This window comes from Anneissia japonica, unplaced genomic scaffold (genome assembly GCF_011630105.1).
Source record: "Anneissia japonica isolate Jap-2015-1 unplaced genomic scaffold, ASM1163010v1 scaffold287754_len4335492_cov202, whole genome shotgun sequence".
Taxonomy (NCBI): Eukaryota; Metazoa; Echinodermata; class Crinoidea; order Comatulida; family Comatulidae; genus Anneissia; species Anneissia japonica.
In genome coordinates, this window is record NW_022705543.1 from 4,224,115 (window position 1) to 4,250,530 (window position 26,416).

The window sequence follows — 26,416 nt, forward strand, 5'->3', positions numbered from 1 at the left end:
GTACGTTGGGCACGAAGTATAGGAAACTTGCATGGTTAAAAAGAAGGGCGCCGCCTACGTTGGGCACGACTTCCGCCTCATTTTTACAATGCGAGAACTCTATCTTGTATTTCTAGTATCTTTGCTAATACTGTACATTACGTACGTACGCATAGGAGACACTACGCGAGTGTCATTGGTCAAGTGACATGTATGCAGATTTCATAGATAAGTGTTTGATAGCTCTATGGCAGATTTATATCATCAAAGATCTTATAAACACAAGATAGCGTTCTCCGCGATTTACGCGTAACAAATAGAAGCGTCGATTTGGCACAGAAAAGTAATCAGTTTTGGGAGAGGGTGTCCTAGTGGTTTCCATGGACTGAGATAGGGTGTTCGCGCTACGCCGTAAGTTCGTTAAGTGCGTTAATTTGTTCCTTGTGTTCTAATAAAGAGAGGGCGCATTGTAAATCGGACGCTTCTAATTGTTACGCGTAAACGTAAAGTCGCGCGGCGTACGCTATGGTCAGAGCGGTCAAGGTTCAAAAGTTTTCAATTTTGCAAGAGGGCACCGTTCATGCGTTATACAGAATTTGCACGCGTATCGCGGAGAACGCTATCTTGTGTTTATAAGATCTTTGATATCTATAGAGATGTAATAAGAATAATAGTTGTTTAATAGCTCTATGTTGATATCATAAACAAAAAAGCTGAGGACAGTATAGTATTGTGCGTTACGGCTCTGGTGCGTTATTATCACGATGACGAACTGCTACACAATGTTTCAACATGGTTTCAACAGACGCAGATACATGTACAGTATTACACACGAGTATACAGTAGCAATAATGTAACATCTGCTCGTCGAGGGAATTAGAAAAATATTTTAATTTTTTTAAAGACTTTCTCCATGTTTTTGTTTGTTTATGTTCAGAATGTTCCCTCCACGGTAATGCCACGACGATTTAATGAAAATGATGATAGTTTGGAGACAAAAAATAAAAACAGACAGACACAAATAATGCTTTTTTTTGCAGTGTTATAATTCTGCTTTCTGGGCTGTTAGATTACGACCATAGTACAAAAACCGCCATAAGCACACGCACACACCAACTCTTGGATACTTAAAATCTACGTTTACAGTCATCACCTCTTCCGTAACATCCATATTATTTTTAATAAAAACAATATCATAATGATAATAGTAGTAGTAGTAGTAGTAATAGTAATGATAAGCACGATCATAAACTGAATAAACATATACCGTAAGAGTTGTGTCGATTCTCATTAAAAATCCACACAACTCGTGAAAAAATTACGATTGTTAATGTCTACAGAGGGCGCCCTTTAAATCTAGAAGCCAAAAAAAAAAAGTAACATCAATTCCCAAATTTACAAGCTGGAAGATATGGCAAATACTTATTGATTCACGGTCATTTTTACACAACAATCTAAAGCTAACATCCCATGACAAAATGGAGATGAACAGACCTGTAGTTTAACAATATGAGAATCTTTTTCAATTTTTTTTGCATGATTGTGTATTATTTCTCCCTTACTGAGGGTGAACAATTTCTTTTAAGATCATAATAATATAATTATCATTATTATTATGTAAAACATGTAGCTGTTAAAAATGGAAGCAAACATTGATTGAAATCAGGAAGAAAATAACAGCGGAATTAAATTGAAAAATGGCCAAGCAAGGAGGGCAATCTTTGATGATATCACTTAAGTTATCGGTTGCTCTAGTAGTATTTATTAACAAACCTGATCAACAGTTAAAAGCAAACAATTAAAAAAACGAAATTAAAATGTTAAAATAAAATAGCAACATGGATTATTGAATCTGCACCCACATTACATCTGAAAAGCACCATAACATTTCTAATAATCAAAGCTTACAATCATTCTATAATGGTTTTTAATCATTTATAGAATGAAAAACTAGGCAAAATTAATATACGAAACTCAATCAAGGTATATCATAGCGGGTTTGAATAAAAAACCCATTGCTTAACGCTAAGAAAATTGTAAAAAATAAAACCCTTAGCAAATTTCATTTAAAACCAAGTGTTTGCATGAAACACAAATGCTTGACACTAATTATAAATGTGTAGGAATACAGATTCCATTGTACAGTTACAAGGTATGGTTGGCAGAATAATATTATATTTGTACCCAATGTTTTACAATTGATGGGCAGGATTTTTTAAGTTGTGTTGCATATTAAAACAAAACACATCAAACACAAAAGTGGTAGATACATTTCCTACCACCTCATTTGCATAATTCAAGAAAAAATAACCAACAAAAAAGTTAAAAAAGAAATTGCAAATTAAATAAAAAAGATATGTAATTTCAGTGCAACAGAATTTTAAAATGTATTTCCAAGCTGGGAATTTTGTAGAGTATTAGTAATGTAATATTGGATTAATTCGACACAGCAAAATAATTATATTTTGCAGTATATTCTGTAAATTTTAGTTACGACAATTGTATTTGTTAGGTCTGAATGAAATACCATTAAAAACCTCTAATATTTCTATAGGGCTTGAGCCGTAAGTAAATATAAATTAAATTAAACATACCATGTAATTAATAAGGTACATGTTATTTTTTTTTTGTTTAAGTCTACAATGCCATTACAAGTGATACACACTCCATATTGTCCATTTTAAACTACAGATAATTGAAAAGAAGCTTACAATATTTGTTTTTTTTTTCCATTCTTATCATACATGCCCCAAAAACTCTGGATATGTGATTGTCCAAATTCTAATGCTATAGCAAAATACCACAAGCATAAAAAAAATCAATATCATTCTGATTAATAAGCTATCAAGAACTTGGTCCATCACCCGCAACTAAGATGTATACGATATCTAGTCCCCTAACAACCTAGACACAAACAATATTAAATTTGGTGCAATAACATTTCTTTGGATTTTTGTTAACATACATAAGACATAAGCAGCATGGCGAGATAACAAGTATACATATGACTTAGCTCTCTGCAAAGGCCTTTGCATTACATACACATTAAGAATAACAAGCAAATTTCAATGACACAAGAAAAATAAAATAAATTAAACAAACATCCCAATAACAAAAAAATCCCAACATACACAATTTTACTCATGAAAATACCCCTTAAAAATTTATTCCTGAGAAATGGGCAAGTTTGGAAAAACACTATTTTGCATGTAAAGGATACTGGGGCTTTTCTAATGAGTTTCTTGCAAGCACTCACAAGCACATGAGTGGATCTCGCAAGCCAATCAGCTTGGGTTTGATCAAAATTCCTAATGGCTATCAAATTGGTCAATAAAGCATTTGGGAACTCAATGTCAATACTGTAGTTGAATAACATATCGATATAACTGATCGCAACTAGAATACAAACACGCTACTTTCCAAAATAAGCAATAAGAAACCAAAACTGAAAGTGAATAGCAAAGGAGAAATTACACAAAAGATAAAGTCAAATGCAAGATAAAAAGATTTGAAAATCTAAAAAAGATCAACTCATCTTAAACAAAAATTTGAATGTATTAATTTATCTAACATTGAATACACAATATCAAGAAACTGAATAGATTAGATTTACAAAGTGGAATGCAATATTTCAACAACTTATAGACAATGCTAAAATAGCAAATAGTAAAAAAAAAAAACAGTTCCCAAATGTTTCTCAATCATGACATTATTGCTAATAAATCCCTTTGATGTCCCTATACCAAAAAGAATTGTTTAAAGAAGTGATGACCAACTGTGGAGTTATAATATCAGTTAATACCTATCAGGGGACAAACGTGAGGGCAGCCTAGTGCTTCTATCTAAGTATAACATACTTATTATAGTGAGCCTAATTGTTGCAAATTAAGGGTAGCCTGATAAATGAGGATGTTCTAGAGCTGCTAATCCCTCTTTCAGTGTGTTGGCAAGAAAACTCATAAAATGTAGAGCCACAAACAAAAACACCAATTTCTTCCAAACTGTTGTAACAATATTTAAATTACAGTATTTTTGCTTTTCTTTAACTGCTTAGATAGGCAGCATTCAAATGCAATTCAAGAAACAAGCCCAGCAAACACCAAACAACACGAAAACCTTCAAAATTTCAAAGGATCACAGACAAGTCAACCAGGTTTACAGGTCAACCTGGGTCTATGGTATATGATTATTGTAGGCAACCAAAAGAACAACTACTGTAGTTGTAAAGCGACTACAGGAAAGTGTGAAAACTTCAAATTCACATTTACTGTTCGCCATCAAAGAACAACCGCATTAAAGTTACATTAAAACTAGGTACCACCACCATAATAAACATTTGCAAATGACCTAAACAAACCTCTAATTAATTTTGATGTGAATAGAGCTTTTTAGCCATTTCAGTTTTACACAGGCAACTACAATCATTTTGTTTATGTGAATCACAATGTTTGTCAATTATGAAATGTTCAAGAAAATTCTGTGATGACTATTTCATATTTGGTAGTACATAAGTATAATGTGAGGAAAGTGACAAAGATCTATATGCCATTGATTTACAATGCTTGTGTTTAGATAGCCAGTTAATTTATAAGCTCATATTGCTCTCTACAAAAACCATAAATCCTTAGTGACGTTACCAAAACAAATGTGAGTGCAAGGTCTTCTTCTGAACATCCACAGGAACACAATGTCTCCCTCACGACAACAAAGTTGTGTTTGTAATTCACAATTATTTTGAACAATTTACGACTATTGTATGAGAACATGCTTAGGCATAAATATATATGCAAGACTTATTTTTTGGCTGGCATACTGCCTTTCTTTACTTGCCTAGCTGATCACATTAAGCTTGTTTGTCTACGTCTAGATATTAACCAACGTCTACCGCTATTTTAGCCCATAGAAGACCAAACCACACAATATCAGAACCTTCAGAGATCATTCATGTAATGCGAACGTACAACACTATGTATCAACTGGACCACAAACTACAAACCCCTATGTTTTGCATATTGAATAGCAAGACTACACTTCTTGGTTAGTATTAAGTAGAAATCCTCATCTGGAAACCGTATCTAAGCTTATTACTGAATTTTATACGTCTTTATTTATTAAAACACCATGGAGAAACCTGATATGAGAAACAAAGCCATTTAAAACACAACACTTTACTTAACATGGATAAAAAATAGGACAGTATGGGTTATGGAATAGACAAGTATTATCTTTGAAAGTTTAAAATAATAACAAAGGCATTTTGAGATAATAAAATATAATTTAAATAAATGTAAACCCTAATACATAAATCTATGCCAATTAAGTTGGTATTAATTAGTGTTCAATCATTATGTGTGACAAAAGCAAGTTTCAATAAGTAATCATTAATTGTATAAATTGAAATAAGCTAAAACAATGATGTGATACATGTAGCATAGTGTATGTCAGTGGTACATTAATTTGACTCGTCTAAGTTGCATTAAAATTACATTATATTTTTTAGTCTATTTTATCCTGTGAATTATATGTTAATTTTGTTTATACAAGGTTTTATAAATTCTTCTAAGTTTACTATGACATAAAAACACAATATTAATTATATGCAATGGATAAATTAATAAGACAAACACATCCATTAATTAATTGATTCCATTTAGTTATTTAAAAGGCACATTTTCTGATCAGCTAAACTAATTAAAGTATACCATTAATATCCCTGGTATGTATATATTGATGATCGTAGTGAACAGATATAAGCAAAACAGTTATAGCACAATATTAGTAGTAATTTTACCAACACATACATTTTAGTATTCCTCCAATCAAACCAATCTTAACGACGACTTGTAATTAATCACACTAATTTGTTAGTAATGAGGTAGCTACGTAGATACTAGCAGCAAAATAAACACTTCTATTGTCTTTTTTTTCATTGGAACATCTTTGTAAAATTTGAGCAATTAAATTATTTTAATGACAATATTACTTGTGATTGGAAATTCATCAATAGGGTGCTTTAATCAAAATTGATTTATTAATCCAAATTTCACAAACTTGTTCCAAATATTTTATCGCAATTTTTGTTTACTAATTGTTCTCCTGTGATAAAGAAATATAAAAAACTACAATACATGTAACAGATATCATTCTAAATATGTGTGTTACTTTTGTTATCTTTTCATTCCCTTATGTAAAGAGTGCATATTGAGTTGGAGAGTACACAGCAATTTTATCCATCTCAGTCAGATTCATCTACACCTATAGATACATATTGCAAATTACTAAGTAAAATTGTTAAAAAAATTTATAAATACTGTCATATCATAAAACTCTAAACACATGCAAAACAAAATGTGAATAGGCTTGAATGTGATTTGGGCTAAATGTTAGTTAAAAATAGAAGTATATTTGATCGAACCTGCCCAAGTAACCTAATTAATCTCTATTACTTCAAAGCATGTTTTAATATTTAAAATATTAGTTAATTGCTTTTTTCTTTCATAAACCAGATACATAATTGTTAACATATTTCTTTACAAGCAGCAAGAATTATTTTCTGCACAATGCACATGGACACATATGCCATATAAACACATATGGCATATGGAATAACTTGCCCTAAAAAGTGCATTCTAAATCTGTGCTTGTTACTTTTAAAGCCTGGTTACAGCTACTTGAATAGTGAACATATTACAATACACAGTCATATTCCTTTTCAAAATTCCATGCATATACTTTATATATTTAACTTTTTCTTGTGCTAGTTAATAAAATTCCATAGATGTGATATATGCTAATTCATTTCTACTATTTCAATTAATTTGAACAAGATTTTATGGAAAATATGTCCACAAACTCACCAAGCAATCAAATTAATCCACCATTATTATTGGTAAAATTTGAGTTGTTAAATAATAATTTAAGAAATAAATCAAAACATTAATAGAAATTATTACCCTGAATTAGTGATACTGAGTGTGAGCGATGCTCACGGAAGCGATCCTCATGAAAGAGATGCTCATTGAAGCTATGCTCATTCAAGCGATGCTCATGTAAGCAATGCTTGTGAGAGCAATGATCATCGCATCACATTTAAAGTGCTACACTGCACAACACCTCAAATTAAAAGTTATTCATAAAACTATAAAAAATAATGATTTACAAAAAGCATCCCCTGCCATTAATTATTAAGATGGTGCCCGCAACTTTAGATGATGATGTTAACAAGAATAATGCCCTGCTGACAAATCTAAGCATGTATCTCCAATGCAGACATCCACACTTAATCGAAAATTGTTACCAACATTTTAAGATTTCCAACATACTATTTCTGATTCAAGCAACTGCATGTTGGTTGGGTGCACATTTGTGGGGTGGGGATGGGTGGAGTACAAGTGTTGGATAGAAAAGATTAAAACTAATGTGGCTGATCCTCTATGTAGCATAACCACATTAAGTAACAGATGTTACATTGGTGTTCACAAACCTAAGAACATGCAAATTAACTATATGCTATCAAAGAGCTATTTAATAGAATGTATGCATGAAAATCCAGTCCATAAACGTCTAGTATCCATATGCATGCATTAAGAATATAAAATTTTAAATTTATAACACCAAATAAATTCTAGTGGACGTAAATTATAAGAGGTGAGGTCTACTACAAATTAGGAAGACAGCTTTGATTGAATGATCAATGTGGTAACTTTTACAACCAGATAATGGATACATCAAGCATGGTAGACAATATAAATGAATGGCTAGGTGAAGGAATTTAGTGTGAGCAGAGAATAAATGAATTGAATTTTTTCCAAGCAGTGTGACCTAATTATCATTTTATCTTCTGAGTTCTACAACAATAAATACCGGATAATTCATTATATTCATGTGCTTTGGTTAGTTTACCACATATAAGAACACCTCTATTGTAATAATATACAACATGCATAAATGAATTTCAAAAAATCAATTAAAACTCACTAAACCAGTCTACAAAAAATCCATTAAAAATTGGATGGATATTATGGTAGTATAAAATAATAATTTTGGTATCAAATTTGATCAATATTTATGGACAGTTAAGTCCTCCATAGTATGTTGGAAGTCTTAAAAATAAAATTTAAAGAAAACATCTAACAAAAATATTTCTAAAAATTACGTATCTATTGCTATTATATTACGATTCTTTTTGCAAAAAACAACACCCTATTGATAATACAGTACTGATTAAATCTATAGTGAAAGGGTCTAGCACAAACATATATAATTAACATTTTTCAAACAAATAACAACCAAAAAAAAAAGCATTAAAATCAACATTAACATAAATCCCCTATAAATACTGATTGTAAGATAGTTGGCATTAGATACATTCAAAGGCATTTTTGGAATACAAAAAAACTTAGGCACTAAATTTTTGTGATTTAAACTTGAGATTATTACATACACAATACATGTGAAGTTTAAAGGTGCAGCTTATTATTATAATAATACGTAACACTTGGCAAACAGCCATATATGGATATATATATTCCATATATGGAAATAAATTCCTTATATGGAAAAATAAACATTCCCTATATGAACAAAGAAAAATATACGAATAGATAATCCATATATAGAAAAAAATATGAAAATCGATAATAAAAATATGTTATTGTTCCATGATTGGAAGCTAATTAATCAATAAACGAGTTAATTAATCAGGTAATTTGGTCACGACCACCACAAGCTTATAAAGAGCAGCACAGCTAACCCTATCATATATTGTGCTATAATCTGCAAATACACTCGATTTGGCTGATCAGCCATTTGAACAGCTCAAAGAGAAAATAACAACAATCAAGCCAACGGCTGCAATAGGACACGACGTTGATGCTACACCCCCGAAGGTGACAGGAAGCATCTGCAGGTGTCCGTTCAATGGACTCATTCTGTTGTGTTGCCCAAGTCGGACGCATCGGCACGGCAGATCGGGCAGGTGCGGTTCGTCTTCAGCCACTTGTCGACGCATTTGGCATGAAATTCATGGCTGCACGGAAGAACTCGCAACAACTGTCTTGTTTCAAATTCAGACATGCACACAACGCAACTAAACAAGAGGAAATGAAAACAAAATATGAAATAAGTCAACATGTAAATTCATTTGTGAAACTGATTTTGGTTTGTTAACTTAACACCTGAATAACAAACAATATTCAGTTATTAGCAGCAAGTAATTTTAATTTGGTTTTATAATAATAATTTTGTAGTTATGTTATCGTCTCTGATATATACATATATTTGTAAATATATGCCATTATTATTATCAGCATGAAAATATGATAAACATCAAATAATATAATTATGTTTGTGGGTCAAATATACTGTACTTGTAGATATAAAAATTGAGGCAATAAAAAATAAGTATATGATGACGCTAACATCTATCTAGGTTTGTTTATGATGGAATAGGCAAGCATTATCGGATTGGAGTACTTAAAATAAACTGAGAGTCTTAATTGGATCACAGGCCTTGCTGAGCAAACTGATTTAAATATTGACTAATCAGAAACTCTGTTAGATAAAGGTTAGAACATAACATTACCTCATTGCTTTGTGATAAACCTTGTTAACATACTAAGATGTATGGAGGAGATAAAAGAATGACTTTGATCGTTACAGATAAGACAAGAGAATGCAGATACAACCTAACAGTCAAGATATTAATATTGAGGCAGTCATTATTACCAAGCTTATGAAGGATTATATAATCAAACAATATTACCAATTGTATTATTAATATCATTATTATATATTATTATATTATTGTATTATTATATTAATATATATTGTGCTATAATATTTTATAAGTCAATCGTGACGTCATCACTGCAACTCCCAATGTTATTTGCCTATCCCCACATTCCAATAATTTTTCAATAGTGGACGCTTGGCTTGATTTTTTTGGGTTTGTGTGCGGAAAAAAAATCCTCATTTCGTCACCGCGAAGACATCGCACACCGCGATGAATATTGAATTGTAATTGAAAATTACTTTCGTAAAACAAACTTAATTAGAACCCAAAGAAAGTTACTTCAAATTCAATATTAAGTATGAACAATTAAGGAAGTCATTGAATCAATGAACCCTATTAAACAAAACAAAGTGAAATTTATTAGCAATATTCTAGACCTATTTTAAGGACTCAAGGAACGAAATTAGATGTAGGCCTACGGCCAGGAAGGAGGCTGCTGAGGCCTCCTCCTACTACTAGCTAGGCCATAGCTAGTTATGAAATCATCTCACGATTTTTACCTGTCTGCACCGACCAAAAAGGTATGTGACTGTATTCTCTCTTGAATGCTGAAATGTTTATTTCTTTGACGAATGTCTACCAAAATAGCATTACAAACAAGTTTTTCTAATACAAATTACAATAGTTATTCATCGTATCTGTTACTACGTATCCGTACTGCTGATGTGTAGTTAACGCGTACTGCTGGAGCACAAATCAGCATACACACAGCTTAATGTAAATATGCACACAGACTGATCATATCACTATAGCAACCGATGACTGCTACAACAATAGTTGGTTATCAAAAACTAACATTAAACGATGGCGATTGACTTATAAAGCAATTAGTAGAGCATGCATCGTACACTAATGGAAAATTATTATACTTAGGTTAGATTTAATGCATTCAAAAATTTCCTTCAGGCCTTGCAGTCCCTCAGAAAATTTTTTCAAGCATTAAATCTAACCTTCGTATAATAATTTTCCTATAGTGTACTATGCGGAGCTCTACTAATTGCTTAATATTATATTACTAAATTATTATAATTGTTATTATTATAATATTAAATTATTATTATTATTAATATTGTCCTTATCATCATCATCATTTTTATTAATATAATAATCAATTTACATAATTATCATTACATATAAAGTGGTAAATTGAGATCAACAAACATAAATTATTATTGTCATCAATGTGATGTCAATTACTTTCATTAACATAATACCTGTCACCTTATAAAATTCTATGCAAATTACTGAATTATCAATGATGCCTAAACTTTGAATTATAATTTTCATTATAAAATAATTTTATAATTATTTTAATTATAATATTATCATTACTATTATGTTTATTATTCTTGAGATACATGTTGTTTTCATGGCATATTGCAATGTTAGAACCTACCATGTTTGGTCATTATGGGATTTGTGTGTGTCAGGGTTGTAGCGATATGATGGTAACTGATCGATGGCTGATTTCGTTAAACCTTTTGGTTTTGCTTCACCGAGTCTTTCAGCTAGGTTTAACAAAGCCTGGAAAAGCAAGGGAAGAAAAAGTTATAACAAATATAATTAAGAACATAAATAATAGTGAAAATAGTAATCAAAGTAATAATAATAATAATAATAATAATAATAATAATAATAATAATAATAATAATAATAATAATAATAATAATGTAACTAACACCTACCTTAAGGGGAACTTAGACAATGGAAAAAAAATAACATGACGTTAAGGGGAAAATAACAAGAAAGATTTGTCCTTTAAGTCCGACTTAGTGCATATAGTAAAATAATAATAATAATAATAATAATAATAATGTGTATCTCAAATTAAAATTTACAAGGAGACTGAAACAAACCATGAATTTTAAAAACAAATATGATGAATAATGTTCTAAAAATATTAAAAACTTATATTTAAAATATAATAATAAACATACACTTTGATTTTCTGCATTAAAAAAAAACAAAGCTTACCTCATAGTTTTCTACTTCTGCATTTTCATTGTCCAAGTTAACTCCATATGCTGTTGGAGCAACTGATGCATTGGGTACACTTTTGAAAGAAAAAAAATAATTGTAAGCCTCCTCAGTCAGTGATAAATAATCAGCGCCCTCTCCTATCCAACATTATAAATTATACATATTCATAATTTAATTTTAAGGTGAAATTATCTTGACAAAAAATATAATGGGGCAAAGATAAATGAAAATTTTAGTAATTCTTCCTCATTAGTATGACAATGAACCCATGTGTAAGGTAATTTGCATAATATGCATATAAAGTAATGAAAGTCGCCAGATGAAGAATCGGCGATGTTGATTAGAACTTTAAAGGATGCTCATAATGTTGGCATTGTTCTCATATCATGTAGACAATTACTTAGCTAATCACCATGAGCACGGTGTATTTTAACAGTGTGTTGGTCTATCATCAAATTATGAAGATAAAAACTACATATTCCATCTTATATTACAGTGTATCATTTAGGTATCACATTTCCATATCCATTATGTTTATATCTATGTTTTCTTAACAAAATTTTATTTCATTTCACTTATAAATACATGTACATATGTAATAACATTATATATTAGCAATTAAACAAAATATTTAGTACAAAATAGCACTCAATTGTAAATAATTATAATAATATAAATAGCAGTAATATTAATCATCAAAATCGGAACAAATGATAATTATACAGACACAATTATTATTTAATTATAAATTATTTATGAAACAATGAATCCTTTCTTGAAAATGTTTGTATTTGTAGTAACAGAATTTGTTTTAAACTGATATAACATCAAATCTATCAAATCAGTATATGCAATGAATTGGGATAAAAATCATTGTTTAACATTTTGTTTTCGATAATAGTAATCCACCAAAGAAAAACACTCCCTGTCGTATCATTGCATTAAGCTTGCTCGACTTCAGCCATCAGCGAATCTCCATGTACGTCGATTCGTGATGGATTGATTACAGGTTCGTTTATAGTCCGATGAGTCATTCGTTTTTTTTTTCTTTCACTAATCTCGTCTCAATATGTAATCAAACATGCAGCTAACTACCACATCCCTGGATATTCTACTCTCTGTTTACCTATCTTTCAGCTTCAGTTCTGTTAAAATTTTGTGTCTTGGAATATTATTGATGCATTTGTAATGGTTTTGATAATTACTTTAATAATCATTCAGTCTCATTATTTCCTTCAAGTCAATGTCACTGACATACTGTGATGATAAAAACATACTTTTATGTTTTATATAATAAACCATAAAATAATGATAATGGGAAGTAATATCAATGCAATAAGTATTATCATCATTACACAATTATAATAATGAAAATATGTCAATATATGACTGTAATCATTAAAATGCATCAAACTATGTTCCAACATAATTGTTAAAAAAATATATATTTGAATTCTATATTTCAAATTTTAAATCCAAGTTATATTTCTTGAAATCGTAATTAGAGCTTGTAGTTCAAGAAAATTTTCTGATTACATCTTTCTGAGTACAATCGTAAAATAGATTATGTTGTAATTTTCAGTGTTGTGGCAGGTTAGACTGTACACTAGGGTGGAAGATTTCATTCTGTCTAAGAAATACTTTCATTTGAAAGACAAATGCATAATAGTTTGTTTATTCAATTAAGCAATTCTCAATATCAGAGTTTAACAGTCTTCTGTGGTTCTATTGAAATACTGGAGAATGATCCTAAATCATCATTAATAGTGTCTCCATCATTAGTCACTAATAATCCTCATAGTAATACTAGCTTAAGAAAATAAAGGATCATTTAACGCAACATGGTAACTCTACTAGGAGTCAGTTCAGTTGTATTATAGTTTTTTTTACACTAGGTAGGTACCACAATAGCATGTTTCCAGTGGGTGCTCAATGAACACATCCATTTTTTCTCTTCTAGCAAATCAATACAAAGTGTAAAGTGCCATAATATTTTCTATGTGATATAATATTAAATGAATATTAATATAAATTGAGCATTAATTGATTAGGCAACAGATAAATAAACAAATTTCAATGTAGGTGTATATTGAGATATCAATTTGGTTGTACTTACATGTAGTGTAGAAGAAGCCCACTTGTATACGTTGGCTGAGGTGGAACCGGTGGGCTACGCCACATACCTCGGATCTGTCTTCTTGGGTGTACATTTGGTCGACTAAGTCTTGGATGCTGAAAATGGGAAAGCAAAGTTATTTATTTTTCAGAAATACAAAAGATAAAAAAATTAAAATAATAATATATACACATGATATATCTAACAATTTCATCCATTTATCAATCAATTACAAGCTAAAACAGATAATTTAATAGAAATTCAGCTATTGCAATCTATACATATATACACACACATATATATATATACATTATTATACACATCTAGATGTGTATAAGAGACAGACATTCATGTGGTCATCACAATAGCAATGTATTATCAACACACGGATACAGTCATATTAGATATAAAAAATAATAAAACAAAAATAATTTTAAAAGGAATAATTAAAATATTAAAAATGAATAATTAACAGGGAAATTTAGGGGTAGGGGAGGAGGGCCTGGCCCCCCACTCCCATTTGGGATGTCAAAAAAAAGAAAAAAAGAAGGATAAAGAAAAAAATAATAACCCAGAACGCCAAAAATTTTATTTTCGGGCGTCTAGAACACAAAAAGTTTGCGGGGGCTTCCCCCCCCCCCCCCCCTTTTCCCCCCCCCCCCCCCCGCTTTTGGACATCTCCGGATCCGCCCCTGAATAAAAAAAAATTATATTTAAAATATATTAATAGGAATCAAACACACCAGTTTTCTAATTCCAATATAAAATGCTTTCTCTCATATGAAATAATATTTAAAACAAAACCAAAAATGTCAAAATGGTTAAGAAATTTTAGACTCACAAAATGTCAAAACTGTTATGAAGATATTTGGGGGGGGGGGGTCAAAAAATGTCTAAATGATAACAATATTTTGGAGACCAACCCACCACCTAAAAATGAACACAATAATAAAAATTTCTATTTACCATATGCAAAACATCGGCTGCTGGATTTCGAATCATACTCTCGGGCAGCATGTGCATAGGGGTAGATTGATTCAACGAGTGCGTATGTTGTAAGGAATGCACATGGTGAAATGGTGCTGGCCGTTCTGATATTAGCTCCACTTCAGGTTGCCGAGCATGCTAGAAAAAGAAGATAAATTTTTGTAAAAAAACAAAAAAAAAACAAAAAAAAACAGAATATGATAGGATCCATTTTGAACATAAGAATTAAATTCACATTTTTAATTATCCATAAACATAATATTACCTTGTTGTGTATATAAACAAATATGAAGCAGAAAAGATGATAAAATTAGGCCGCATATCATGCGTCTTAAATTACAAGAACATACCAGGAAAATATGAATGTAGCACATCATCATCATCATCATTACTATATTATGAAATAAATTTTTATCTTATTCATGCACTACCTATAAAATACAAAATACCAAATATGAGTGTGTTTTACAATTTTAAAAATAATAAATAATAATAATTGTTTTTCCTTTGCTTTTCTAAATAAATAAAAAATTTTTTTTTATAAATTCACAAAAACTTTAGGACAATATCTATTGGCAGCTGCTATAAAAACAATTTCATGCTCTTTTAATTACGTAGAGCATACGATGCAACTGAAATTGATTGAATAAGTGGATTTAGATGTCTTGGTGAATAAGTGATTAACAGTACACAACTTGATTTACAATTTCTTGTACTGGACAATACCTTGTCCAACAACACTTCATCTCAGGCCGATCATGGCTAAATTATTATGGAGATTGTTGTTTTCCATCTTTCTCTAATTTATCAAACACTAATAAACATAGCAAAGGGAGATCAACTGTTAAACCAGCAGTGATGTGTTCAATTCCCTATAGGTTCTTTTTAGATCTTTTTTCAAGTATAGTCTATAATTGCAGGAGATGAAGTGAAAATTATTGTTTTCATTCGATTTAGGATTTTGATGTGACAGAAAATTGGAACATTTTCAAGCTGAATATGGTAAGAGAAATTAGTTGAGAATAACTTCTAATTAAGAAGGATGTCTACTGTTGCCGACCTGTAAGATTCTAGTCTGCGAAAAGTCTAGGCTGATGTAAATAAAGATTGGCGTTTTTTATTGATCTACCTGGCATTGATTTCATACATTCTTCAATATACAATTTATTGTGTCGTTAAAGTCAAGCAAACTCCAAAATTGTCTGGAGAAACAGATGTTTTGGTTCCAGACAAATTAATTGATTGATATTTTTGTTATCTACCTTTAATGTTGAATTTATGTAGGGTGTAATTTAAGATAAATGAAAAAAAAAACTGCAGGGAGGAGAGGAGAGAAAATCTCAGATAACCTTGACACATGACTAACATTAAAGTCAAATACAATCTGACATATTCACTTGATAATTTTGGTGAGTAGGTAGGCATTCATCTCTCGAAGGCTTTGAAAATGTAAACATTCAGTATTTTCCATGCCTGAGTTTAGGCAATGTAGCATGTAGCAGTTTCACTATTTTACATTATAAATTTTACATTATAAATCATCAATATCACACAAACATAGGACAATTACACTTATACGGAATTATAAAAATAAATTCCTAATTAGCACAAGATAAAGAAATTTTACCTGGTGAGGGGGTGCGGGGATGTACTGTACTGGGGGTGCATGATGGTGGAGGTGCGGATGAGCCATTAGCATCTCATGCGTAAAGAACGATGGCACACCAGGCTGCGTGACAGGCATATGATGTGAATTACATCCAGGCAATTGAGTTACGCTACATAGAGGGAAGTGTCCCACACCACAGACAGGAAATGGTGGTGGGTGGGGAGTATTGCAGTGGGGTATCGTTGTGTATGGTCCATGGTGGAGGTTGCATCCCGGAATTGAGTGACCGGTGCAAATAGGAACTGCATATGTCGGCATTGAAACTGGGATGGATACAGGAACTGTGGTTGTTGACACGGGTATCTGAAAGAAATAAAAGGACCAAACAAAATTTATTGAAAATCAAGTAAATTAAGACAAAATTAAACATATAAAAACCATAATGAAATCACATCAAAAGTGTACTGCAATAGTTTGTGTATTATAGTGGATAAAATGCATAATATTAGATAAAAATCCAACCATCAAAAATTAAATGTACTTTACACCTGTTAAATAATTTTTTTTTCCAATTTTCCATTTCACAGAAATTAAAGATTTATGTAATCATATTCTTTTGGTACCATTTTTTTCACATTCCATCTAAAAAACAAAAAGTGAAATTAAATAGAAAAAGAATGGATAGAGAATTTAATGAGTTTTTCTTTATTTTGTTAATCTCTGAAAAAAATTTGAAAATAAAATAGCAATAAGATAGCACTAAGTTTTTTTTTTGTGTGTATTATATTCAATACATTTTCAAGTAATGAAAAAAATGTAATAGATGAACAAAGAATAATTGGACACATATTATTATAAATGTCATAAAAAAAATGTTCAAAAAAAGAATTGAATTGCCACAAAAATCATTGAAAAAGCAAAATGATTTTGCATTCAATTATTACATTTGATTGAGGGACCACATTTTCTGTATCCTACTTTTTTTCAGTTCCTTTTCTTATATCCAATTTCTTGTGTATCCATTTTCTTTATATAGATGATTTATATAGAAACATTCTGATTATGCATAACTGTATTAATCAATCCAGAACTGCATAATTATTGGAATAATGTAGAAAAAGAACAGTAAATACATAATAAAAAGTAGGAATAATCTAAATCGACATTATATAATACAAATGCCAACTGTCTGGCTCTCTAGTTTGGTATGATGACATTCTTTACAGACTCCCAAACTTTTCCAAGGAAAACATAAAATGCTGTTTATTTTCATATTACTCTTCTGTAATGTATTGCTGTGAATCAAGGTTAAAAGTACTAAAATAAAAGAGAGGAACAATTTCAATATTTATTTATAGATATAGTTAAATAAAAAATAATTCTTACCGGAACTTGTCTATTTCTAGCTAAGTCATTGAAATCAATGATAATATGGGGCTGGACCATCGTTTGGGACGTTGACGAAGGATAGGGCCTTTGGTTTGGGATTGGAGGCTGGAATGCTGTTCTTTCACTAGAGGGCGCTAGACCACTTGATACGTTATTGTTACTATTGTTGTTGTGAAGATTGCGTGATTGTCTTTCCCTTTGTCGTTGACTTTGTCGTCTTGCCTGAGGACTGCGGAGAGAGAAAACAAATAAATTAAGAAAAATACAATCTATTGGATGAATAATTTATAAAATACTATTTAACATTTATAGCTTTCGGGGATGAGCAGTACGTTAGAATGTGATTTGGTTCATATAAATAAAAAAAATAATAACGTACCCAACTAGTGATTTTGAAATAAAATTTGGAGAGAAATGTATTGCAATTTTTTCTCTAAATACCAAATTTAATTTATGGACTTACTTACAGATATCTCAAATTTTATCTTAAAACTTTCACAACCAATAGATAAAAACCTTCATTAACAGGTTGAATAGAATTTAATAATGCACTGAACTTCCAACATTGAAGATTATGTTACAAAGGTCATAATTTTTGCCATTAGGTAACCAAGCTACTTTACATGTTGCCAGCGCTATACCCAAACAAAGCTAATTCATACACAAAAAATATGCAGTCATTAAACGGCTCCACGGTTACTAGAAAAAAAATCCTATTTGCTAAGCTGGATTCTGAAGGACACAACACAATTACCAAAATTCATTTTAGAGAAATTAAACAACAAATTGAGTTTAGAATAGGTTATTTATACATATTAATATATAATAGTAATTGAAATAATGTGACAATAATAGTCACAATAATGATAAAATGGAGAACAATAATAATAAATGAACCACAAATGCGGCTACAAAACATGTGCACTTTTTATTGAATCGCGTATTCAATCAAAATCAAATTACTTCAGGGTGGATAACTGCCAACTGCACCGGATCAAATATTGAAAACCAATGGTTCTTAATCCCAGTTCCCATGCGATATTTTGGATGCTGTAAGGACTTATATTTTATATTGTGTATGCATTGTATTGTACGTAAGCAGCGAACCCGTCAACGTGCTGACGGTTCAAGGTTCCTTGAATGTGGCAAACCTCAAGAGAATCTCCTCAAGCCTGAAGATTGCGTTGTTATACATTAACTCTAATACCCCTTTTCTGGGAGATATGTTCAATGATGCGAAACAATTCCATCTACAATACGCGAGCCAAAGCACAAAGGCAGTTTGAAAGCTTACGTATACAACGATCTGAAATTCTATTCCAAAGCTATGAAGACTGAACAAATACACGTAAACAATAAAAATAATTGTACACATATCCATTTTAAAACTGTTTTTGAACGCAGAACTTTTCCATTGAAGAAAAAATAAACAACACTAACAATCCTCCTTGCCATAATTGTAGAAATAAGGCCTGAGGGTTCCATATTGTTTCATTTTAACTTAAGTGAACCACTTCAATATCTATAATAAATATCAGATGAGTCACTTTTGTCGGAATACAGGTCATTTCTTCATTGTGTTTTTTAGATGTAGTTTTGCACTGAATAACGAGGTGTGAAGAGATATTTTCTCACACCCTTATGTGTAAAAGCAGGTTCCACAAAAGCAAAATAATTGCAAGCAACCTAAAAGCGGTAAATTAACAACGACCGATATTTGCATTGTTTATTTCACCTTCATAAATATGATTAATATTTGTTCGTCATAAAAATTACAAATACACTTATAATTATTCAAGCTATCTACATATCTATTCTTGTATCATGATATGTAAATAATCTTAAGATACATTTGTAATGTATTTAAATACGAAAGATACATGTATGCATATATTATTCTTATTATTTTAAATGTTTAAATGTCAACTATGAAAATAACATTAATTTTAAGACAATAAGAACATTCTTACTGCATAATTTAAATTGAAATATGAATAAACATACTTTTACTGTAACCATAATTTAATTAATATCCTAACAGTTATTGAAGGTTATGTAAATATAAATGTACATAACATAACTATATGTTAATTATAACGCAACTATCAATTAGTATAGGTATTATTATGGATTGAATTTATCACATTCAGTATTTATACCTTCATTTATTATTTTCTATTTTGAGTTACAAAAAATGCAAATTAACACTTAAATTATTACTACTAACAATATATTAAAATGCAGAATACAAAGAAAAAAAATGTTTTCATTGTTCAGTATCCAAATTACTTGTATGAATTATAATTTGTATATGAAGAGCTGGTATGGTACTTGCCACACAATTCCACCAGATCAATCAATAGCTGATAAACATATGCATTAATATACTGTTACGGGCACCACCACTACAAGCGCTCATAATAATAACAAAAACATCTTGTATTTGAAACCTGATTTAATTGGTAGAACCAACTGACCAATCAAAATGCAGGACTGTAAAGATCAAAGCATGGACCTGACCATTAGAAAGGTCATCAGCCATATGGCAACAGGCCTTTTGTATTGTTACACTTATTATGAAGTACTGTACTCCATATACTTATGATGTATACACAGAGACTAAAAATGTATTAGAAATATATACAGTACTGAGCAACCATACGCTATTAAGGCTGGCAACTCAGACACTACAGGAAAACTGATACAGGAAATGACTTTCGCAATATGTTTCCTGCTGTAGAACAAAGTTTGGTACAATTAAAAGCAGCTTTCTCCTGTAACATGTTGTTAAACTATATATTTTTTCCAACAGTGTGCGAGGGCGTAATGTGGCGAGTGCATATACACACTTCATTAATAAGTCCAACATGAAGAAAGCTCAATATTAACAAAATTAGGATGATATATCAAATTGCAACCCAAGAAAATACAAAAAAAATGTTCTGATGAAGCTAATTTACGATTAAATTACAAGTTATAGAGGGAAAAAAAAAACTTTACACAAAGAATCAGTGGATTAAAAGTAAAGTAGGAAAATTCAAGGTATAGATTGAGGGCAATGAATATAAAGGATTTATGGGAAAGACATTGGGAATATGGGAAGTAGGAGATAATAATGGGAAGTACCAAAGTATTATTAGGTAGGAAGTAAGTATAACAAAATTTAGAGAACAAAAAATGATTAATTTGTAACTAATTGACATTCGCTAACTTTTATTGCAACTGATAAGAAAACCAGAATAAACTGCTGCAATTTGAAACTGCAAAGACGCGGCATTATGTAAATGCTGTACAGCATATAATTGTACAAAAGTCTATTATTAATTCATCATTACCTGTAGACAGAAAGGACAAAGTGCTACAGTAAATAATGTTATTTCCCAGGTACGTACATACTGCCAGTACACTGAGAGAAAACATTACACAATAGATATCTTGGAATCCTAGCACATCAAATTATAGAATCTCAAATTATGAGGAATTTCATGTTTAATATTTCGAACTGCATTTTTGGGCACATTTTCATTGAATCTCAGTTTTTGTAATAGTGATTTTCCTTTGACTTTGAGCAGGCAAGACACGGGGAAGTAGACAAAGTGACAACTCGGAGATTTTCAATGATGCAATGTGCAACAGTGTTATTTATCAGTTTGACTGAACAACGTAGATAGCAATATCATTCTTGAAATTATTAAGATAGCTTTCCCACATAGATTATATCACTTGGCTATTCTGTATCCATTTAGTGATTACTTAAAGAGTAAAATCCCATATTTTGTGTGCATATCCCTTCCCTATCGATTACAAGATGAGAGACTAATCCCATTGATATCTTGCGTTAATATCACAACTTTATTTCCAATGAAGTCGTACATGAAGGCTTGCTTCTGAAATACTATAATTGAATAATGCGAGGCATGACTGAATTCAGAACCCAATGGGCACCTTTGCTTGCCCAATGGGCACCATTGCATGCAAGTATGTAGTTCGTTGAAACACAACATGTAATTATGCTGTAATCGTAATCCATTATCTATCAGAACAAGTAAGTTTCTTCTTGATATTCACAAATTGTAAAGACAAATTTATCTATTTACTCATTGGAATACAATTGATTGTTCTTTTCAAATACATTTCCCCACCACGAACAATTTACTACAGGTTCATTCTTGGTTTGTTTAAGACTTTTATTAGCAACAACTCTCAGAAAAAAATCTTGCAGGTGAAAGTTCACAAACACATGAATGGAAGGTTGAGTTGAGAAAATGAATAACCTTCAGTTCAGTGCTATGTCACAGATTCAGAAACCCAATATAGAAATGTGAATTTATGACTGTATTTAATTACAAAACTTAAAACACAGTGCAAGTTTGTGTATTATGGGGCAGACTAACTTCGTCCCAGATATTAAGTTGGTTAGTAAGAGGTTCCCTAATACTATAATAGCAGTAAAGACACAAATAAAAATACTATATGATGAAAGCAAAATTTATTCTTCAATTTTCAACTGTTGATTAAAACTATTTCTGAAAGTTACCACATGATTTAAAGTTGAATTTTACTTGATTTATTGACAATAAGACTACAAATTTGGAAGCAATGCTGTTTTTTCAAGAAACTTCATTTTTAATATCAAAGGAAGTCCACATAAATTTCAATGGGTTTTTCAACATACCTTCTCCTATCTGATATTCTAGCTTGCGTGTTGCAACGGTCAATGATTGAGCCCAATCGTGGATTATTATAATTACTTAAGCTGGAACTTGGCAACCACGGTTGCGATTGGTTTGGTGTTTGCCACGGTCTAACTAAGGGAGGACTTGGTGAAGCTGCCAAATCGATCAACCCTTGCGACATTCTCCTACGTTTCCGGGTTGGGCTTTCACTCTGTAAGATACAAATAATTAATTATTTAATTTTCAACTACATGTTAACAATTTTATCAAAAATCATAGGAAGGAAAGCTGAAAATGATTACATTATCAATAGCAACAGAAGGATGAATGTATTCAAAAAACTGTAGAATTTGTGTTTGGCCTTAAATCCAATTTAAAAAAAATAATAATTATATTATAAAATTGAGTTTGGCTTTAAATAATATCATACAAATAATACTATTAATTTGAATTTGGCTTTAAATCAATTCATTGTACTTATTATAATGACACCAAATTTTAATTTACAAATGAATAGATTATTGTGAAAATGTTCAACTGTTGGTCTCTAAACAAAACAGAATTTCTAACAACATGGCCTACATCAGTAGAACTAACTGGTTTTGTTTCAACCTGCATCTATCACTAAATTCACACTCACACCACAATGGATGAACAGACCAAGAAACCCGGTACTTTTGCAAAAATGCAGGGGGCCTTATGCAAAGTCTTTTAACCTATTCATCGACTACAATGATGTTAATGATTGAATTTGTATGCAAACGAATCTTTGAATGCTTTCATCATCGATGAAATTAATTAAGCAGGAATACTGTTGATTTGCTTAATCAAGTGGACAACTCCAAGCGCAATCTATACCACTAGCATCGCTATGCACTTCAATTCGATAGATAGAATTAAACAATACAAAACCTGCGATTAAATATAAAAGACAAAATATGATTATAATATCCTTGTTTCTTTACTCTTATGAGATTGACTTGAATCATAATTCAAATCTCAGATACCAATTGTAACTATTGTTATTGTTGATTCTATCTTATCTATTTACACCTAATGAACACTACTATTGTTATTTTCCATTATTGTTTATACTTTTTTCAAGACTTTTCTTTAAGTAATATCATCAATTATAAAAATTGCCAGAATACAACTACTGTAAATAGTTTAAATTAGTAGAATAAAGAAAAAAATTATTAAATGTTAGAAGTTTTAAAATATGTTTGCTCTTATTGATGTTAAGAAATAATGCTAGAACATTTTTAAAATAAATTTATTAAACATAGTGACCTGAAGAAACCAATGTACCTTTTGTTGGAAATGCTAAGATGTCAAAGGTTAAGGGTTAAACATCCTTTAGTTGACAATGAACATAGAGAAATTCATAATATTGACCTGGGAATTTCGCAACAGAATTATGTGCAAAAATGTTATGTTTATGTATGTGGAATGCAAGCTTTGTGATGCTTTCACACATGAATAATACATTCCTTTGGCATGAACTTAATTGTTGCAGGTACAAAGCACTTTCTTCTACTTATTTTATCTATTAATATCCATCCTAAAGCACAGTTGTAAATTAGCAATTAATCCTCAAGGTTATCATAGTTCACATGGTACTTACATGAAACCATATCTAATATATTGGATGCTATTATGAGCAATCGTTTTTTTCTGCAAGCAATGAACATCAGAAATTGGCCATGATATGAGGAATTGAACCATAAAAAAACTTAAGGACAATGGCTCAAAATTATCTGCTCATCACTAATGTCGATTCAAAAGAAATTGATTGATATAAAAATTGTTCAATCTGCACAGATCTGTGAGCAGAAACATATTGTGATCATTTCTGATTATAAAGCAATTATCTCTGAAGTGGCCATCTTTTATTGCTTTAAAAACTCAATATTTTCTTCAAGTCATGAAATAGGTTTCCATGAAAACCCTGCAAACACAAACTTTATAACATTCGCAAAGTTTCAGAAAATAACAGTAATAATAGAACATTGCACCAACATTGCTGTACATTTGCAATGTCAGACATTTTTTAAAATGTATATGGTTCTACAATACAAAAAGAAAACAAGTTTTGGACACTGTAATGTTCTTATAATGTAAAATTGGTAGCTACAATAGGTGGAAACTTATTCTTTCTTTACTCCGACCATTTACAGAATTCATAATACAAACATAAATTCATTATCCAAAAAAATATAATATAAGACTTTCTACAAGTTTTTAGAAACATTTATTCAGTCTTCTTAGAAATTTATCACTTTAGCCACATACTGTAATAAAATTAAAATAAAATTTATGTAATATATTTGTAACTGTTGGTGGTATATCTCTAAGGCCCAAATTGCAAGGTACTTTCCATTCAGGGGTCTACAGTTGCTGGTCTCCAAAGACAAAAATATACTGTGGAATGTTCATACACCAAATTCAATTGTTATAATATTGTATTGTACTACAAAATGTCTTTTCTTGACAATAATTAACAGGTTGTAACAGATGATGGCACATGATCTAGCATAATCCATCTTTGGAAACTGACAAAGAAATACCAGATCCTCAGAATAATGAACATTCAATATCAGCACAATGCGAATCCAACTCAATACAAATTATCAATTGTAATTATGTAAACTAAGGTTCGTCTGGTGGTCAAAATTTCCACAGCCTTGCAAAACAACTAGAGTATTTCAATCAAAAACGATATTTGAATATTTAAAGGCTGTCTATATGGGTGTATCAACAGTGTATTAAATTGAAGCTTGTATATACATAAAATTATATCAACATTTTTGTACAGTGTAAGTACCATCTATGTAAGTACTTTCTAATATAAAATAAATTTAAACCAATAACTTACACACATTGTTGAAAACAGTTATGAATTTATATGTTTCAAATTGCTACAGTATTATACCTCAAACATGCAAATTTTAAATAAATACAGTAAAACAGTACTAAAACAATTATATAATAATATAGATATTATTGTTAATTATATGCTTCATAAAGTTTCATGTGAATCAAGGATTTAGTGTCAATCATTCTTTTTAACTTTATTTCAGACTTAATTGGATAGAAATTAATACAATAACTGTAAACAAAATCAGTACAGTACAAGACAATGCAAAACAACAATTTTGCGATGTATCAAGTACTTTCTTACAAACTTTGATACTATCAATAATATTTATGCCAAGTGCTTTTGTTTTTTTTAATTTTATAATTCACAATTGAAACTAGCTAAAGGAATGTAATTCTTGCAATGCTACTAAAGCCATCAGGCATTGGAGTGCTTCAGTATTTTTCTTGCCTGGCATAAATGCAACCGTTCAGTTGACAATGACTGTTTTTGTATGGAGAGAGAGTGAGTAAAGTTGATCAGACACCAAGATACGCATGGATAAACTGTTACTAATCAAACAAAAGATGAGACTTAGCAACAACATTCAGTTAGTGGTAAATGTCTATAAACTGAACTCGAGAACACAAATCTACTACTAGTTTGATTAGTTAACTACACCTAAACAAAAATTAGATTTCCAAATAACACCTAACAGTAAAAAGCAAATCTTCTTAAGTGGAATTTATATGGATGCTAATAACTTTCAACATTCAGTTTGTGACTACATCATTAGTATAGGTACAATCAGGGAGATACAGACTTGAATGAATGAGTCAATGAATAGGCCTATTGATTGCACAATCTGCTACACACACACACACAGTATACAGATCATTTACTGTTGTTCTGTTTTAACCATTAAGGAGTTGCATCTGTTACTTAGTGTCCTTCCTTCATTGTCAATGTTTTCCTACATATCGTTGCTCATATCACGAACTAACACAATCAAAGTAGATTGTGTTAGTTC

At 30.6% G+C, this 26,416-nt stretch overlaps 1 protein-coding gene across 3 annotated transcripts in view; it reads right to left on the reverse strand.

The window, feature by feature from the left end:
• Positions 1 to 1,004: 1,004 nt before the first annotated feature.
• The window catches only part of LOC117105709 (RING finger protein 44-like), a 40,855-nt gene continuing 15,443 nt past the window's right edge, over positions 1,005 to 26,416 (reverse strand). For all 3 annotated transcript variants that reach the window (XM_033246943.1, XM_033246944.1, XM_033246945.1), the window contains exons 2-9: positions 22,529 to 22,740; positions 17,851 to 18,082; positions 16,483 to 16,827; positions 14,835 to 14,993; positions 13,869 to 13,984; positions 11,747 to 11,825; positions 11,169 to 11,296; positions 1,005 to 9,067 (exon numbers count right to left, since the gene is read on the reverse strand). In XM_033246943.1, the coding sequence (XP_033102834.1) occupies positions 8,905 to 9,067; positions 11,169 to 11,296; positions 11,747 to 11,825; positions 13,869 to 13,984; positions 14,835 to 14,993; positions 16,483 to 16,827; positions 17,851 to 18,082; positions 22,529 to 22,740 (1,434 nt within the window). In that variant the 3' untranslated portion in view covers positions 1,005 to 8,904. The remainder of the gene's footprint in view (positions 9,068 to 11,168; positions 11,297 to 11,746; positions 11,826 to 13,868; positions 13,985 to 14,834; positions 14,994 to 16,482; positions 16,828 to 17,850; positions 18,083 to 22,528; positions 22,741 to 26,416) is intronic.